The sequence below is a fragment of the Orycteropus afer genome, unplaced genomic scaffold, assembly GCF_000298275.1.
Source record: "Orycteropus afer afer isolate SDZICR_OR568_19922 unplaced genomic scaffold, OryAfe1.0 scaffold00014, whole genome shotgun sequence".
In the NCBI taxonomy this organism is placed as follows: Eukaryota; Metazoa; Chordata; class Mammalia; order Tubulidentata; family Orycteropodidae; genus Orycteropus; species Orycteropus afer.
In genome coordinates, this window is record NW_006921601.1 from 22784545 (window position 1) to 22804337 (window position 19793).

The 19793-nt window shown below is 35.7% G+C and overlaps 1 protein-coding gene across 1 annotated transcript in view; it reads left to right on the top strand.

Annotated features, from left to right (window-relative positions):
- Positions 1-19793, top strand: part of GAS2 (growth arrest specific 2) — a 136513-nt gene that overhangs the window by 62275 nt on the left and 54445 nt on the right. Inside the window, exons 5-6 of the mRNA XM_042782915.1 lie at positions 8225-8366; positions 16834-16941. Coding sequence (XP_042638849.1) covers positions 8225-8366; positions 16834-16941 — 250 coding nt within the window. The remainder of the gene's footprint in view (positions 1-8224; positions 8367-16833; positions 16942-19793) is intronic.

Sequence of the window (19793 nt, forward strand, 5' to 3'; positions counted from 1 at the left end):
TGTCTTCCCTTTTATTATCTTGCCAATAGTTAAGTGGATTCCATAAAGCCCAAGAACTGGAAATGAAGCAACAAGGTTTAGAAAGATCTTGATGTAGAATAATAATTCAGGATTAGTTACAAAATGTTTTCTGGTCTGGTATGGCTATACTTCTAAGGTTGGGATCAGATAAACTAGTAAGGTAAACTGCGAGTTAACTCTGAATATAAATTCCCAAATAGAGAATTTCTAAAGAAAATCAAAAGGAAGAAAATACAAGATATGCATAATGACAAATACAGCAATGAGTGGAAAACTTGCTTCCAATGATAGATAGACCTTTTTGAAAAATTTAAAATTAACCTGTATTCCAAGTTCTTTAAATCATTGCCATTCATATAATCTTAATTACATTTACCACAATTGCTTTACCCCAGTAGTTGGGTACAAGAGAGATGGCTTTATTGATTTATTTTTTCATTAAAATTAAACAAAAATGAATCTGCATGCAACAAGGTGTGAAGAAAGCACCAGTTTGAGACTGATGGAGGTTCCTCTACTCCCCCTCCATTCCTCCAGGGATTATGCTAAGGTTTCTGAGAGAGGACCCTTGAGTCTTCAGTCCAGTCAAGTCTCTACTACTCAGGCACAGTTCTAGCTCTCATTGAACTTTAGAAGTGTTTAGCATATGGTTGCTTCCTTGGATTCCATTCCTCTCATTGCTGCCACCCACATGGGTTCTGTGAGGGAGCATCACAAAAATACCTGCTACTCCTAGGACCCTGCCAAATTCATTCCCTCACCAAACGTTTGGCTTCTGGTCTGCAGGAGAAACAGCCCCGAGCCACAGGAATAAAAAGAACCTGGTAACTATCCACTAAGAATGAGGAAATTAAAAATACCACCACTAGCACAAGTTGCCAATGCCAACTCATAGCAACCCCTTGTGTTTCATGGTAGAACTGCCTTCTGTAGAGTTTTCAATGGCTGAGATTTCAGAAGTAGATCTCCTGGTTCTTCTTCCAAGACACCAAACCTCCAACCTTTGGGTTAGTCACCGAGCATGTTGTTATATGCACCACCTAGGGACTTCCATTTACAGTATAAACCCACTGCCATAGATTCGGATCTGACTAATAGCGACCCCTCCTTGGGTTTCCGAGGCAGTATCACTACTGAAACAGATTGCCCCACCTTCCTTCCAAGGAGTGGCTGATGAGTTTGAACTGCAAAGCTTCTGGTTAGCAGTCAAATGTCTTAGGCACTATGCCACATAAAATCAAAATAAATGTCCTGCCATCACTGAAAAACTAGAGTAAGAGAAGCTGAATGAGATGTGTTTTCACTTAACTAAGGATTTGGCAGAAAACCTTTTGCTTATTTGTGTGTTTTAGTTATACTTTTAAGATATTCTAAAATGCCGGATTCCATCTTGTTACTTTAATAATCTAAATAAAGCATCATGATTCTGAAAACTATGGTAGAGGGAGAGAATTGCACTATCTCTAGAATAGCCATGAAAAATTTACATTTTCCTCCCATTTGGCTTATATTATGTGCCTGATTTCTGTATTTTATTGTACCTTATATACATACTTTTTTAAATACCTGAGCACTCTTGTTAGGAATCTTGCTGAACTGAACATTTTAACTATGGTTGAATCATCGAAAGAATGATCCAGTGATGAAACCCTCTTAAGATTCACCTTCCAGCTCTGAGTCTGGCATAAATTGCCCCTAGTAACTAAAGAAATTATAATCACAGTTAATGAGAAGGGATTTTATTTCCCTATCAATTGCAAGGTGAAGCATCATACTAAGGTTTTTTTTTTTTTTTTTTTTCCCAAATTTAAATTGTGATGAAATAGTTTGTTCCATTTCTGCCATACTTTATGATCATGCAAGCTGATGTTCACATTAGGAAAAAAAATACTGATTTCATGAAGGAGTTATGTAAGGATTAAAATAGCCATTACATTACAATATCCAATTTGTAAATTTTGCTTTCATCATATATATGTATACTGAGAAAGAGAAAATATGCTAATTAAAAAAAAAAAAGTAGACTGCCAGATCAACTTGAAGTGTCCCCATGGGGCAGAGTGGAACTACATCATAAGGTTTCTAAGGCTAAAAATCTTTACAGAATCAATCTACCTCATCTTTGTTTTGTGCATCGGCTGGCGTTTTGAAACAATGACCTTTTGGTTAGCAGCTGAATGCTTTAACTACTATGCCACCAGAGCTCCTTAATGTCTTAATACTTACTCGTAATGTTATTTTGCCTTTTATATATAGCATGAGGTTAAATAGTCTAATGCCGAAACAATAGATTGAAAATTTATGTATAAATTTTTATTTAAATTTTCCCTTTTTACGTATTTGAAGATTTTTTTATTTTAATGGAAGTTTAGCTCTACTTTATAAACAGCAGACAGATACACCCAAATCATACTATCTTCTTACTATCTGGATGCATCAGTTAAAGGAAAAGGGCAATTCACCCTTCCAATCTAATTTTACTCCAAAATTTTTACTTCAAGTATGTTGAACCTCTGCTTAGATCCTGAAATTTGCATTCCCTCCTTCCCTCTTCTAGCCCTCCCCCTACCCCCCAGTGGATTTCACAAATAGTTCTGTTAAAACAGCTGTAGCCAACACTAGTAATGAATTTAACAGAGCTCTCCAGAGACACAACGCTAATTTGCACACACAACAGTGTAGTTCAGACATTAACAAAGTCCCCAAGACAATCTTGTGAGCTTTGTGTTTTTCATCACTGATTCATGATGTTTTCTTGTATTTAAGTCTTAGCATTTACTTCTCAAAAGTGTATGAATATCACCTTAAAACATCAACATCACTTCACAAATGATTCCCAGAATGCTTTCTGATTGTCTGCCATGTTCTCCTGCGTGGGACGACTAGCATACCCCTGTTGAGAGCTGTGGGCTTCTTTGAGTTCTGGGATGGGAAATTGAGACCACTTATATTTATAATCATGGGTAAAACTGCCTCTTATTTTCAACTTAATAGAGCTATCATCACTGGAGAGCAAAATCCCTCCACTAATATTTCAGAAAGCATGTCAGTTTCTGAATGTAGAATATGCATGTTTATTTTCTGAAAAGTAAAATATTGAGCAAAAGCAAGTCAATAAAACCATAAAGAACTTTTTAAAGACCTTCTTTGCTGGGAAACAAGTTACTATGAATTCAACATATTGACAGGCTATACAATTAAGATTATCTTGATCAAAAAAGGAAAGACTTTAAGTATTTTGATGTGGATGCATCATAATAGACATCACCCACCCACTGCCTTCGGGTTGGATCTGACTCATAGAGATCCTTCCTTGGGTTTCTGAGGCAGTATCACTGCAGAAATAGATTGCCCAATCCTCCTTACAAGGAGTGGCTGATGGGTTTGAACTGCCAGCCTTCTTTCTGGTTAGCAGTCAAGTGCCTTAGGCACCACACCACCAGAGCTCCCAATAGACATCACAGTAGAGCTTTATATGACTTTCATTTGTGAGTACTTCCTTGATTTTTAACAAATATTATGGCCATTTCAAATAAATATACTTTTGAATATTTTCTTTACTCTCATTTCAATCCATGGCATCATGAAAGGCAATTGTATTAAAAAGCAAGTATTCTTGTACAAGAGTTATTTATTGACTATAATAATATCCTACTTGAAGCACTTGAATATGATTTCTAAAAATATTCATGTTTTCACATGTGTGAAATTTCCTTCCATTTAGCTATATCTTTAAATTTCTTTAACATACAAGATAAATGAGACAAAAAAGATGTAAGAATTTGTAAATTATCTGTTATATGCCTTAAGAAGAAGCATTTTTTCCCATTTGACTATAAAATCTGTCCTTCTAACCATATAAAGTGGGCCCTAGATGTCTTTTCTTTGAAAATTATAGCCTACTAATACTTTGAATACATTTCCAGTTCAGGGCTTACTTTGAGGACTCAATTATTTTATCTAGACTATTCTCTAAAGTCGTATCATGTGCCAGAAAAGTGGGAAGTCCATTCCTGGAATTGCATAATAAAGTCATTAATTATAAGACCCTTTATTTAGCACTTTGCATTTTCTTTTAAATTGAGACCAAAAAAAAAAAAATCATTGCCCTTGATCCTCAACTTAGAATACACTGTGGTGTATTCATGTGAGGATTTGATTTTAATGGGGTCAGCCTTCTACTTCCGTAGTGATACTGCCTCGGAAACTCAAGGAGGGGTCGCTATGAGTCGGGTCCGACTCGACAGCACATAACAACAACACAACAGCCTTCTTGCTGCTTTGGAGTGAACTCTATTCAACTTCAGAACAATAGTTTCTTCCTCAAAAGCTCTAAAATCTTATAGCTGGAAAGGAGTGCAACATGGTGTAAACTTGTGCAAAACTTATAGATAAACTAGAAATGTGGCATGTTGTAGGGTTAATCATGAAACCAGAATGAAGTGGTTTCTTGGAGAGGAGAAAGGCCTGTTTGGTAACTAAGTTGGCTGCAGGTGTGGGCCCCCAACCTAAGGGGAATTTCATGATTTACAGCCTGTTGACATCTCCAGACAGACAGGAAGTCAATGAATCGTATTCAAGTATGCATTTTGGGATTGGTTGACTGTACCTTAGGCAGCTTGAAGTCGTCAAAAGCCAATATAAGCAGAGATTTTGAGTTTAGTGTTGATTTTCTATGTTCAATGGCATAGCTAATTTCCAGAATTCCCAGATTGAGAAAAAAAAAAAAAAAAAAATTATCCAGGACAAGATTTTCTATGTGTAATTTTGTTACCAAATTTATTCTACTATTTTAGTATTGGACATGGAAAAGAGCCTGTTGTTACTCTAAAAACATGTCTTATTATTATTATTTCATTTTTTAAAATACCAGCAAAAATTATGTAATCTGTTCCTTAAAGGTGGCATGAATCCACTGACCATTACAAATGAAATCATATTTTCCAAATGGCCTAATGTATACTTCCAAATATATTTTCTTTTATGATTGAATTTTCAATTGGCTGTGACTTCTAATGTGTGGTTTCTCTAGCCTCGTGGTCAAGTTTATTTTTTTCTCTTAAGAAAGTTAAACATCATTGAATTTTATACGCTGATGGAACTAAGAGTCCAAAGAGGTCCAAAGAGATTAAAAGGATTACCCAAGTTCATCCAATGAGTTAGTAGCACAGCTGAGTCTAAATTCCAGCACTGAGATATATCGAATATTCCACAATCCTAGGAAAATCAATTTAATGGAAACTTATTGTAAATTCTTTTTTAAAAGATGTAACAGTAGTAGTAATAATAATACATTGCATTTGGATAACATCTTTAATTTTTGAGGGTTGTTACATTCTCTCTATTGAGGTTATAATATATTCAAAAGCTTCCAAAAAGTTCAAAAACTTTGGCAACAGGACCTCAGTGCTGCACTTCTCTGGTCTTGTGACCCTTGATAATGATGTTTCTCTTGGTTTTCTTTTTGTTGTTGTGATGTGCCATTGAGTCAAACCCGACTCATATTGTTACTCATGGCAACCCCGTATTAGCAGAGTACACCAGCGCTACAGGGTTTCAAGGCTGTAATCTTTCAGAAGCAGATTGCCAGGTCTTCTGAAGTGCCTCTGGTTGGGACTGAACTGACAACCTTTGAGTTATGGTCCAGTGTTTAACCATTTGTGCCACCTAGGAGCTCCATGATCCCTGATAAATCAATTGATTTATCAACAGCAATTTCAAAGTTTGTACCATGTGCCAGATACTGTTTCATGCATGTAATGTATACTGTTTTAATTCCTTACAAAAATATTGAAGCATAGGAAATAGAATTTCTGTTTTACCATTGAAATAAAACTGAGATTCAGAAATAGTGTAAGTTAAGATGTCCCTCTGTGCCAGACACCTTGAAGATGTTCAATAGCATTGCTTTTCTAACATTCTTCATTCTCCCTTCTACCACTGCTGTGGTAGAACTTTAGGCCATTATGATTTCTGTGGTCTTGATAGAAAACAGACTCTTAGAGGTTAAGTGATTTGTAGAAACTTAAAGAGTAGGTTAATGGCACAGTTACATCAAGCCTACCTCAGGGAAGAAAGATTAACAACTCTCCATGTGAGTATTCTTAGTACTTTCCGAAGGTAATGAGATACTGTTTAGAGTTCAGGGAAATTAATGAGTTGTGTTTTAGTTTTAGACAAGTTTAAGTTCTTCTGGAAAAACTGTTTTGTTTTGTTTTTGGTAGAGCATTTTTGGTACATTTAATGTTTATCAGTTTTATTAAAGTGAAAACTGAATTTTAGAGTTCCAAAACACTGAAAAAAAATTCAAATATTTGAATATGAAAACTTTATTGTATGAGAATGAATGAAACACTTTTTCATTCACAAGGCAGTTAGTGAATATGTACTGTGTGTCAGCATCCACGGTAGATGGTGGGAAGCCATGAACCAGATAGACAGTGGTGTCTGAGGTTATAAAATTTGCAGTCTAGTACGTTTCTACTAAAGTTCCATTAATTGGCCAATATGTATAAAATGTTAAAACTATGATAAATGATGCCCAGACTTTCTAGGTAGTGATTTGTGTAACTAAAAATTCTGTTCACTAAGGGAATTCTCAACATAACAGTTGCTCAAATGAATTTTGCCAGTTTACCTGTTGTAAGTTTTCCAGCTCTCAAACAGCACTTAGCATACAGAAACTCCCCACACTTCTTCCCATCTTGAGTCATCAAAAGCAGAAAATAAGAGTAACAGATGACACATCAAATACCACCTTTTTTTCTTATAAGGTTCTAGTTGAAACACATGGCTAGTGTCTTTAACTGAACTCCAGAATACAACAAATTCCCCAGTCATATGCAGAGATGAATCAGGGTGGGGTCCCCATGCAGGTCTCCTTATGGATAGCTTCCTCTCTAGGGAAAGAAGTATGAACTGTCAAACGTGCTCAGTTTATTTTCTTAGTTTACTAAATTCCTTCATCCCCCATTGGGAAGAAGTGAGTACAGAAGGAAAGAGACCAGGAATTAAACTAATTGAACACCCTGTGTAAGAACAAAACATCAAGAGTAGAGAAATTGCTTCCCCTTAATGGTGTGTACTGACCACATGCATAGTGAGGTCAATTAAAATAACAAGCCACTAGAACAGAACAGTGCAATGGTTTAAGCTTTTGCATTTAACAAATATACTACTCAATCTAAAGTACTGGGCATATAATCAATGTACTGCTTCCTATCCATAGTTTCCTTAGTAGATTATCCATAACCCATCTTTCCTCTCATCGCTAACACTAGTAGATCATCTGATTAAAATGTCAGGAAAAAGTGGCATCAGTTCTGACATCAGAAAACCTGCACTGGAGTCTATGTCCTGCTCCTCAATAGTTATATAACTTCTCTAGATCTATATTCATATGTATAAAAGTGAGAGGGTAACTAGAAGATACCACAGGTTCCAACTTTTAAATTGTAGAAATATATTTGATATATATCTAGGAAACCAAACCTAATTTTAAGAAAAATATAATTATGGGATATAAATTTGCTGATAACAACTACATCTCTCTCTTTGTCTGAACTTCTGTGACATTTATAGTTTATAATACACAATTCATCACTTGTCATTCTGTATTATTTCTCTAAGTATTTCTTTTTTCACAGTTACAAGTTCATTCATTATGTTGTTCCTTAGAATATGACCTATCCTACTCTATAATCCATAGTTCATTGTTCTGCATCTGTATTAGGTGTACAATTAACAATGAACTTCTCTGTTAAATCACTTAAAACAGTTTATTCTGGGTATTGATGATTTCAAACTTGACCCTAGCCTTCTGACTTTATCTTCATCTTTAAGAAATTTTTGCTCAAACTAGGAGTTTAAGTACAGCACTAATATCATTAAGATTGGTAAATGTCAATGCCAAAGACTGTTTTTATATGGTTTTAATGTTGTTTGATCTCAGTATATTTTACTTTTTTTAGTTCGGTACTAAATTTGTGTCCATATATGTACACATATGCATACATAATAGTTGTATGTGATTTTACCTTGCTGAAAAAGATGCCTATTTAGTAGCTTCTTATTTCAATGCCAGAAAAAGTTAATGCTTTTGAAGGTGAACAATTCACCCTTAGGGTGTTCATAATCAAACGTATCATGTGTTAAATGCATCCTTATAAATTATGCATGTGTTTTTGATCTGATATTTTAAAAGATATGGTGTGGAGCCTCCTGGTTTGATAAAACTGGAAAAAGAGATTGAACAAGAAGAAACACTTTCTGCCCCTTCTCCTTCTCCTTCTCCTTCATCAAAATCTTCTGGAAAAAAGAGTACGGGAAACTTACTGGATGATGCAGTAAGTAAAATTGGTCAGATATCACCAATTAGTAATTTTTGAACTACAAAACTTACTGTGCATTCTTATATTCATCAAACTTTTATCTATTTCAGTTTCTTTAAAATTCTGTGAAATATTTATATTTTGAGGTTTATATTTGACCAGGTCATTTAAAATAAAGTATCACTTAATTCTGCTAAAGAGTTGTCTAAATTTTTAGCAAAGTAAAACGACTTCCTGAAAATTGTATTTGAAAACACTTTAGCCTTGTTGTTACTGGTTACTGTGTCCTGATTCCTCATTTAATAGAAAAGAAGTCTATGGCACAAGATCTCTCCATTAATGACGGGAAAGCAAACATCACAGAGAAGAGAACAGCCCTTTACTCGCTGCTCATGATGAGACAACAACAACACAATGCACTGCTGTTGAGTCGGATTCGACTCATGGGTTTCCGAGGCAGTATCACTATGGAAGTAGATTGTCCAAACTTCCTTCCGAGGAGTGGCTGGCAGGTTTAAACCACCAGCCTTCTGCTTAGCAGTCAAATGCCTTCGGCACTATGCCACCAGAGCTCCCCATGATGAGCCAGGATCTATAATTGTTTTTCAAGTGCTTTGGTATCTGTAAGGCAGGTTTCTTATTGTGGAAACTGCAATTTAGAAGTTTAGTCAACTACTCAGAGGAAGGAAGCTTAGGTTTCAACCTAGTTAGGTCTGACTCTCTGAATGCTCAGTCTATTGAGCAGTCCTTGAGTCGCAATTTTTGACAAATTAGGAAATACTTTACATATACTCTTGTAACCACAACTTCAGTTGCAATGACGCTGGTGGTGCAGCAGACAGGATGAAGTGGAACTCAGGTTATCTCTGCTGTCTGTTAAGTAGTTCTTGGTCATAACAAGTAGTATATTTGGTTTTGTGTGTGAATGCACCCACATACATATAAATCTTTGGGTACAATAATAATAAGAGAGAAATCATGGGTGACTACCATGTTATTTATATAGTGTTTTCTTTTGTGGAGTTGTAGATATATATGAGTTTTATAGAAGATGGTAACAGCAGGGACACTGCATTGAAGTATATCTCACATACCTGGGGGACAAGCTTTAGAAGACAGCACCAACCATACATACTTCTATACAGAGCAGGCAGGTCTGAAAAGGAGTGCTGGTCACAACTGGAGATTTCTTTCTTTGGATCTGAGGTGAAATATCTGGGAAAACAACTAACTGAGGGATGGAGAAATTCCCCCATCTTTTGCTTTCTGCCATGATACTACAACCTAGACTGCAGATTTGTTGTGGTTAGGTGCCACTGAGTCCATTTCGACCCATAGGAACCCCATGTGACAAAGTAGACTGGCCCTATTCTTGGCTATAATCATTTAGAGGAGTAGAAACAACTTTTACTTTCTGCCATGTGAAGAACTCTCATTTCTGTGAAGTGAAGCAAATTTAAACTTATCCTGTAGAGGTATCTTAGCCAATAACAGTATAATTAGTTTCATTTGGGCAACTGTTCAGTTCACTCAGGACTTAAAGATAGACAGGTATTTCAAGGAAGGAAGGTTGGGCAATCTACTTCCATAGTGATACTGTTTTGGAAATTCAAGGAGGGGTCACTATGACTTGGATCCGACTGACAGCAGTGAGGTTTTTTTGTTTTGTTTCGTTTTGTTTTAAAGGATTCTACAATCACAGGACTGTTTTTAAGCTTCAGGCAATGTCTTGCTTGTCTTACTCTTTTATTTTTCATTTGTAAGAAGATTGAATAACATATTGTATTAATAGTAGATAAAACCCATCAACCAGTTGCCATTGAGCTGATGAACCCATGTGTGTAGTAGTAGAACTGGGCTCCGTAGTGTTTTCAATAGCTGAGTTTTTGGAAGTAGATCATCTAGCTGTTCTTCTGAGCTGTTCCAGAAGCCTGCAGCCTTTCAGTTAGCAGCTGACCATGTTAAAGATTTCCACCACCCCAGGAATTCTAATAGTAGATAATGGTGCATTATTTATAGATCAATGGGAACAATTTGCCTCTCAATTGTACTTTTTGGAATAGACTTACTTTAGGGTAAGTAAGATATTCCTTTAGTCTTTCTCTTACATGTTTCTCTTTGGCAACTACACTCCTTTTCCTCTCATCTATCACCACTGTTCATTTTCTTTAACCCACTGTGGTCGGGATTCCAGCCAATGAATATTATGTGGGCAAACTTAACTGCCTGATGAATGTATTACTTAGTCCAGTGATTTTCTTTAGTCCTCAATTTATGAGATCTCTGAATATGACACCATTAACCACTCCATTCTTGAAATCTCTCCACAAATATCACTGCTACAAGAGTAATCAACCTAAATGCAACAACTCAGATTTGATTAAACTTCTACAGAGGTGCCCTGTAACATCCCGGGTAAAGCCCAAACTCATTTATATGTCACATCTGTCTTTCATGTCCTGGCCTGTTTCCACCTCTGGACTTCTTATACTCTGATGTAGCCATATGTAATCATGCCTGGTAATCCTAAATTCCAATTACATTTTATACCCTGTATTTTGGTCTCCCTCATCAAGGAAGACCCACATTTTAAATCTCCCATCCTTTAAATTCCCTTTCAAGCATGTTTTCTTCTTTTGAAATCCAAGTTGTATTTTCTTCTGTATAAAACTTTTATTGGTGTCTCCTATCCCTGGTAACATTAACAAATTATTCTTTGTTATCCCCACTGTTTGTATATACTTTTACCCTAGCTTCAGTAATGAGTTATTTACCTTATTGTGTGAAATGTCTATTATTCTTGAAGGTGTGGCCTTCAACCTCAAAGGCAAAGACCATATTTTATCTGTCCAACACTATAGGTTTTAGATAAATAGTCAACCGGGTTAAAAAAAAAAAAAAAAAATGTTTCCCCCTTGTCCTATTTATGTGAATGGGCCATGTGCCCTGGGAATGCATGCTTTTCTCAGTTTTCTTATTGTTTTGCAGAGAAAGGAAATTCTCTCACTTTTACATGAATAAGGGAGAAGTATCTAAAATGGTTCCCTGTTTTTGCCATATGTGTCTTCTCTAGCCATCCTTCATCCTTGAAAAGGGATGAAATGGCAGGGAGAAGAGAGGTACTACAACTATGGAAGAGATTGTGGAGCAGTTTTACCAGTGCTCTAATCTGGAAGAAATAAAATGGGATAGAGACTGTCTATGAAATGGCAGCATGGTACTCCAAATATGCTTGTTCCTGCTCCAAATTCTATTCTCTCAAACTGAAAACACTGGATTTCAGAAGACCTTAAAACTCCCTTTAAAGTTTGCTAAAGAGCATTTGGTAGCATCAACATCTGTTCAGGTTAAGGGTTTTAGTTGAATATTGTAAATGTGTAAAATGGATATTTCTGGACAATTGCCAGCTAGAATCCTGTGTTCTGCAAGTTCTTTAAGCCAGCATTTTTAAAAGGATCTTTAATGAAACACTAACACCACCAGATGCCCCTGAGAAAAGGGATTCTATGCTTAAGTCTGTTTGAGAAATACAATTTACTATAGTCCTCACTTAGAATTTGGCAATGCACATTGGCATAGCAAAGGCTCTGGTGAATTCCACAGTAAGGACTTGTCTGGAGTTTTCAAACTTGACCACCGAAGTCTCTGACAGTCCCCTCCATTCTACACAGCACTGAAATATTTGCATTTGGTTTAATTGATAGTTTACCACTGAAGTATTTTATTTCAAGAGCAGTGGAGCAAAAAGAAAAGTAATATGAGCCTCACTAATGGTTTAAATCAGAGTTTCATATGTCTAATATAAAAAGAAAATAGTTCCTATGGCAACTGCTTCACTTCATGTGAGGCTGATAAACCATTTGAGAGATGAAATTCATGCACCCAAATTTATGTGCTTTAAAATAAACCAAACCAAACCAAACTCATTGCCGTGGAGTCGGATCTGACTCATAGGGACCCATCCTTGGGTTTCTGAGGCAGTATCACTACAGAAGAAGATTGCCCGACCTTCCTTCCAAGGAGTGGCTGGTGGGTTTGAACTTCTATCCTTCTGGTTAGCAGTCAAATGTTTGATGCACTCCACCATACAAAATTTCTCTATTTAATCAATAACACTGGCAATTTATTCACTGACCGAGTTATTACCAGTGGGGAAAAAAAGAGAGAGAGAAGAAGCAAGAAATAAAGACAATCAGGAAGACAAAGACAAAAGAAAAACCAGAGAAACAAACCTCTGTGATGATATCATATTCCAGTGAAAGGTTTCAGCAATACAACTGTCAGTTCTGAATCCTCCAGTGTTTCCTCCCATTTCCTTATTTGATATTTAGGGGAATAGTGGAAAATAGAAAAAATAAAAAAACACAGTGACCCGGTCTGTGGCTATTGCATCCCACCTCCTTTAATCTAGATATTATAAGTGAAGCACAGTGGAGTTCATTCAGAATGATTCATTCTCCAGATGTCCTGATAGAGTGATTCAGCTTGTGATAAAACAAGGGGTCAGGTTTAGTTCTCCATTTTGCATTCCCTCGCGGTGAGCTAGTTCCCACATAATGAGCTGAATACAGTTCTTAGAAACTATTCTTGCTTTCTTCCTCTTCTCCATCAACTTCCTTAGCCTGGGGATGAGAGATAGTATAATTCTGAGTAATCAGGCTCCTCTTGAAATCCCATTTCAGAAGAAAGCTGGCTGCGTTTCTGGCCAAAAAAACCAGAACACCTGCCAGACTAACCTCTCCCAAGGTAATATAAGAAGTGCAGATACCATCAGTCCGTGTTTACTTAACAATATATTTCCACTGCCCACAGTCTGGCCTTGTCTCTTCCCTTTCTGCCTCTATTTATCACAACTATTTAAAAAAAAAAACAAAAAACTGATTTTTAAGTTCCTCTTGAAAGCTAGGTAGGCAATAGGAAAGGACAAGACTCTTGAGAAAATGTTTCTTGAATTTTAGTTCATATTATCACTTTCTGCGTTTTGTCTAAAACACTGAAAGATGGAACTACTTTTCATACATACTTGTCATTGTCAGTTCCTAGCAGAGAGACCACTTGAACGCCAGGTTCTGTTTGTTCAGTTACCTCTTAGCAGTGACTCTGTGCCAAGCATGGTCCTCCAAAAGTTCAGACAGTAATTTTTATGAGGACTGCTTGTCTGATTTTCTTCCTCATAGCCTAAGCTCTGCACCCATTTTCCCTCCCTCCTTTTCTTTACTCTTTCTTTTCTCACTGAAGCTCTCATTTTGGTGTTAAGGAAAATACCAACACATCTAGCAATGACATATAACTTTTCTATATACATATTTATATAAATACATAAAGAAAGAGATGCACATAGAGGAACACTGGAAATAGCATACCAAGACACTCAGTGGTCTGTTGATGTTGTTATGTGCTATTGAGTTGGACCCGACTTATAGGGACCCCTCTTTGGGTTTCTGAGGCAGTAACACTATGGAAGTAGATAGCTCAGCCTTCCTTCAGAGGAAGGTAGGTGGCTGGTATGTTTGAACCACCAACCTTCTGGTTAGCAGTCAAGTCAGTGGTCTCATGACCCCCATTCTTCTATCCCAGAATGCAGTTCTGACTTATGGAAGGGAATGATCCTTCTACTATGCAGCTTTTGTACCTCTTGTTCTTTTATCACCTTTCCCTTCAAAAAATCTCTGGGGACAGATTTCCATTAACTCTAGAGTGAGTGGGGGGATGACTTATAGTGCAAGTATAATGTGGTAGGACAAACTCTGAGCTGAAAGTCATGGGTCTAATCACTAACTTAATGATGTTAGGCAATTTCATCATCTCTAAGTGAAAGCCATCTCTAAGATTGTTTGTATCTAGTCTTTACTCTGTTCCATCGGTTTTCTTCTATGTCCTGTACAGGTCTATGATTTTTTTGTTGTTGTTCATAAATTAATTTATTCTATATGCATTTATTGAACACATATTATACAATAAAGGCACTGTGCTATATGTCAAAGATTTTAAAATATAATGAAACTCTACCTTAACTCTTAACCCTTTCAAGGCTATTTTTTCTGCTTTGAATTTTTTGTGGAAACCATGTGTTATCAGTAATGGAAGGTGTTTTCAATAAAATAAAAAAAATGTTTTGAGGTGATATGGATTTTGATACAGTTAGTGAGACACATATGTCCTGAAAGATCTCTGGTGCTGAGGTTGGTGGGATGAAGCCCATTTCTTCAGATTCATGCAGTTATATAGGTCCCCACCAGATGGCAGCATGCACTCAAAGTGGGATTGCATTTTCCCACTAAACCCCAAAGATAGAAAATATAGGTGGACACTGTATCTCCACAGGTCATGAAGCAGTTAAGGAAATCACAGTGTAGCAAAGAGACATTAAGGTTAACCAGTAACTGGGATACAATATACTCTGACAAAGATAAACATCAAGAGTTGTAGGCTTATCCATAGGCAGAATTATCAATAGCAGAAAGGACTGATGGAAAGATATATTCTCAAGCTGATTTTCTGTGTCTTTTCCCCATAAATAGGGTTGGTTCTGCAATATATGTCTTCACTGATGCAGTTTTAGGATTCTTAAAATAAATTTTGCTTCAAGGTTTCTCTACCCTTTTTGTTTTTACCTCCTGTGTCTTATGTTTTAATAGTCCCTGGAACCTCTCTTATTAGAGAAATCATTTTTAAATTCCTTTATATGAACATGTCTGCAAGTTCATGTGTTACTTCTGTCACAGTGTTTGCTTAGCAGAAGGGTTTTGGAGCTAGACAGTTAACTATTTGAAAGAATTAGACAGTTAATTATTTGAAAGAATGATTGAATTTCTTTGATAACAAAACTCCAAGCATCATGACATCTTTGTGGAAGAAAGAACTTGAGGAGAATCCAGTTTAACTTTTTCAGAATCTAAATTTGTTCTATTCAGCTTCTCAGTTGCAGATAGCACCTAATTTGGAGTTTTCTTTTTCCTCCATGGTATATTTTTCTCCTGACACAGGAAATTATTGTTTTGGGTTTTTTGGGAGTTTGTTTAGTTGAAGGAAGGACAGGTATGAGACATAGCATGGCAGGTTCTCAGTCAAGGAAAACATAAACAGAAAACATTTTGCTAACATCAGAGACTATACATTGTCTTCTAGTAGTTACAATGATTTACAAGCAATGTGAGCATTTATTAGGAGTTCTGGTTGCACTGGGTTAAAACATTAGACTACTAACCAAAAGGTTGGCAGTTCGAGCCCACCAGCTGCTCTGCAGGAGAAAGATAAGGCAGTCTGCTTACATAAAGATTTACAGCCTTGGAAACCCTATGGAGCAGTTCTACTCTATCCTATGGGGTCGCTATGAGTTGGAATTGAGTCGATGGCAGTGGGTTTGGTTTAGTGGTTGGCATCTCATTTAGGTTATATGATTTTTAAACAGTGAAAGTAATAGATCAAAGTAAAAATATGATATGCAGGCATAAGTTCTATAAAATGCATATGAATTATAAAATAAGGCCACAAAAGTAGCATTTGGTAGGTTGAAATTGCTGAGATTGAATGAGTTGCATGAGTTTGGATAAATTAGAGGTGACTTCCTTGAAGAAACTTTAAAATTCCAAATAAAATAAACAATAGTTTCATTTTAAAAACAACAACAGAAATTTGTTTAAATCTCATTTATTTTGACAGTGGATAAATTTACATTATAATATGGAAATATATATTTATATTAACATATATTTAATTCAGTTTTTTAAATTATTTATTCTCTATACATTCTAACCTAGTTTTCAGTATATTTATTGTGGTTAACCAAGGTACATGGTATTTATAATCCTAAAAAAAAAAAAGAAACACAGCTTTTTCATAGACTGCCAGCTAATTTCCTCCTCCTCATCACTAGTACCACCGCCACCACCACACCGTCACCAGCATCACTACCATCATCTTCATCCAGTCCAACTTATGCCTTAGTGAATTTATTGGGCCTCAGAAAATGACCATTATGTTGTCATTATTAGCTGCCACCACATCAAACTTACTCATAGATACTCCATTCATAGTTGAATAAAATGCTGCCTGGCTTTGTGTCATCCATGTGATCAGCTGTGGACCAGACTGCTCTGCTCCATATGGTTTTCATTGGTTGAGTTATGGTTTAATGTGATATTCCTGTGTTCACATCCATGTCCATAGTCTATTATGAAACAATTTGAGAAGAATTACTGATCCAAGGACCACTGAAGCTGCTAATTTGCTCTAAATGAGACCTCCCCAAGGAGAATGAACTTCTATTTACCTCCTACATCTTATGTTTTCATAGTCCCTGGAACCTCTCTTATTAGAGAAATCAAGTTTTTTAAATTAATTTACAAGAACATTTCTGTGAATTCATGTTTTACTTCTGTCACAGAGTTTGTTTAGCAGAAAGGTTTTAGAGTCAGACAGTTAATTATTTGAAGGAATGGTTGAATTTCTTTGATAACAAAACTCCAAACTTCTATTTCAGGTAAAACGAATTTCTGAAGATCCTCCTTGCAAATGCCCAAACAAGTTCTGTGTTGAGCGGCTCTCTCAAGGCAGATACCGAGTGGGAGAAAAGATCCTCTTCATTAGGGTAAAAGTATTACTTTTCACTTGATATCATATCTTTCTTGAGAATATTCAGGGTTTGCAAGGGGGGTGGTGTAGGGAAAATAAGACAGGTAAGTAAGCAGGAATTTTCTTTGTGGTACTTGCAGTTGAGGTCTAAATAAATAGGTTTTTTTTTTTTTTTACATAAACACTCAAATAAACTCACTAAAGGGAGCTTAGAGACCAAATGCAAAGAAGAAAAGTAAAAAGAACGGTTTATATATTTACTTTTCAAAGGAGCTAAAACCCTTCAATGGGACAGGAAAAAGAGTGTTCTGCTATGGTCATCTGTACCTCAAGTACTAGACATAATCTTTTACTTGGTCCTGGGTACCATTTAGGTTGCTTGAACATGTTTTTCAAGAACTCTGGGTTGTGATCCAGGATAAGAAGAATGAAAGCTCAAAGACAGCAGAATAGTTAAATGGGAACTGTCATTCTTTATTTAGTTTTCTGAGTCCAAATAAATGAATGTGGACTTACAGCAACAATTGATTTGGTAGTCTCAGTCCATTTTCCGGTGGTCCTGAGTAGACATCATGAGCAGTTTTAGACTATAATTGGTAGCTCAGTAAAGTAACATTCATGACCTTTCATTTGTGATCTGTTTTGCTAATAATCAACAGAATTAAGTCTCTCAAAATCAATTTGTGACTTATCATTAATACCAAAAATTCTTTAAAAAAGAAAAAAGAAAGTGAAAAATATAGCCCTTTATTAAAAATATAAATTTTATTCCTTAGTGTTTCCAATTAGTAAGTATAAATATTTTCTGCCTTATTTTTTAGTTAATTTCTAAAGGTCAGAGATTATGATTCAAAGGAGCCATAGTCTCTTCTCATTTGAATAGTTTAAAAATTATCTTGTTATTTTATAGAATGATTCGAACATGTACAGCTGGTACAATTAGTTCTTACAATTCTTGAATCGGTGATGATCCAGTGGAAATGTTGTCAGTGCCATTTTCTTAATTTCAATTTTTGACTGAAACTTATTTGTGTAAGTTTTTAAGACTCTGCAATCTGTGTCTGAAAAAAACATTGATGATGATTAGCCTTTAAAACTAATGTCAATAATTTTATATTTAATCTAATCTTAGACAAATGGTACTAACTGGTTTTTTTTTTAATTTCCAGGTAACAATTGCTATTCTGCTTTGGAATGGCAACTAATGGAGTAATAATTATAACTTAATAGCTTATTACTAGGGGTTTGAGAACAAATTTGGGTGAATGAACTCATTAGGAAAAGATAGTTGCCTGAGTCTTTGCTGATTATTCCATTGCGTTTTGCTTCAAGAAGGACATACAATTTTATTTTAGTGAAGTTGCCTGCTTTCACTTCAATACATTAAGTTATAGTGATTTAGAATCTCGACAGATGTGTTTCATTTGACCAAGATGACCTTTCTCGGTTGACACTCAGGATCCTTTGGATAATTAGATTCCAGAGCTTAGAATCAAAGCATAGGGCTTTATTTATGTAAACAGTGAGTCCCTTTGTATTCAACTGTTAATAGGACCCATGGTTAATAAATCGGATGCTTTTTCCTCCACTGTAAACTTTAGGCAAAATACATGTATTACATTGGTTTATTTGTGTCTAGTCTTCTGTATTTAGTCAATGGTCAACCAAAACATTTAATATCTGTAATTATAAATAGTGAGAAATCATATAGTGTTTATCATATAAGGTACTTTTTGATGTTTAATTATTTTTTAAGGAAACGGTTTCTTTTTAGTAATATCTATCCATGGACTGTTGTTTATAGAAGAATTGGACTTAACTGAGAAAATGTCATCAAATGCCTTTGTGATAGTATTTTAATTGAATTTCAGTTAACACATCAGAATATATCATGTACAGTTACTTTCATACTTCTAATGTTTCAGGTAAGACTGCACTAAGAGAAATAACTGTGAGGGAGTTGTTCACTGATTGGACCAGCAAGTAATGACATCATGTTGCTATGGTATTTGTTTACAAGAATGTCTCGGTGAACTTTATTCACTTTCTTGATATCTGCCCTGACCATATAACAGTTTTACTATTTTTTTTTAAGAAAAAAATATTATTTTAAAATTGACACATTAAAAAAAAACTTAATTTTTTAAAAGAAAATTTTCTTATCACTGCCAAAATTAGAAATCAAAACAATCTGTCAAAAAAGATGTTCATTAATATATATTTGCTGAAATTCTTGTCTTCTGGGGGGTCCAGTTCCACTCAGATGGAGCAAAGTGAGTCTAAAAAGACTCTTCTCTCTGTGTATGGTTATCCCTAGCGACATTTTATCATCTAGTCTCTTGTGTTTAGGAATTAAAATTTCATAGGCAGGCCATCTGTGTTTTGCATTGTACATATCTTCTTATTTCCTCCTTTCTACACTCTGGTAGCATAGTGCCTAAGGCACTTGACTGCTAACTAGAAGGCTGAAGGTTCAAACCCACTGACCACTCCTTGGAAGGAAAGTTGGGCAATCTGCTTCCGTAGTGATACTGCCTTGGAAACCCAAGGAGGGGTCGCTATGAGTCAGGTTTGACTCAATGGCACATAACAGCAACAACAACACTGAATGGATGACCTGAAAATGTCCAGCAATGTGTGTATACTTTGGCTAGTACTTTTTAGTTTGTAGCAGGAATTATATCTGATTGATTGTCATTCTGCTTTAACCCAGTGTAAGGAATTGACAGTTACGAACCAAAAGGCAAAAAAAAAAAACAAAACCTCAGTTTTTCAAATCCGTTTTCAAATGGTTTCATATGGTTGCAGCTGCTAATATTGTAACTTCAAGTTTCTTTGACTATATAGATTAACAAATGTCTGTGGTCA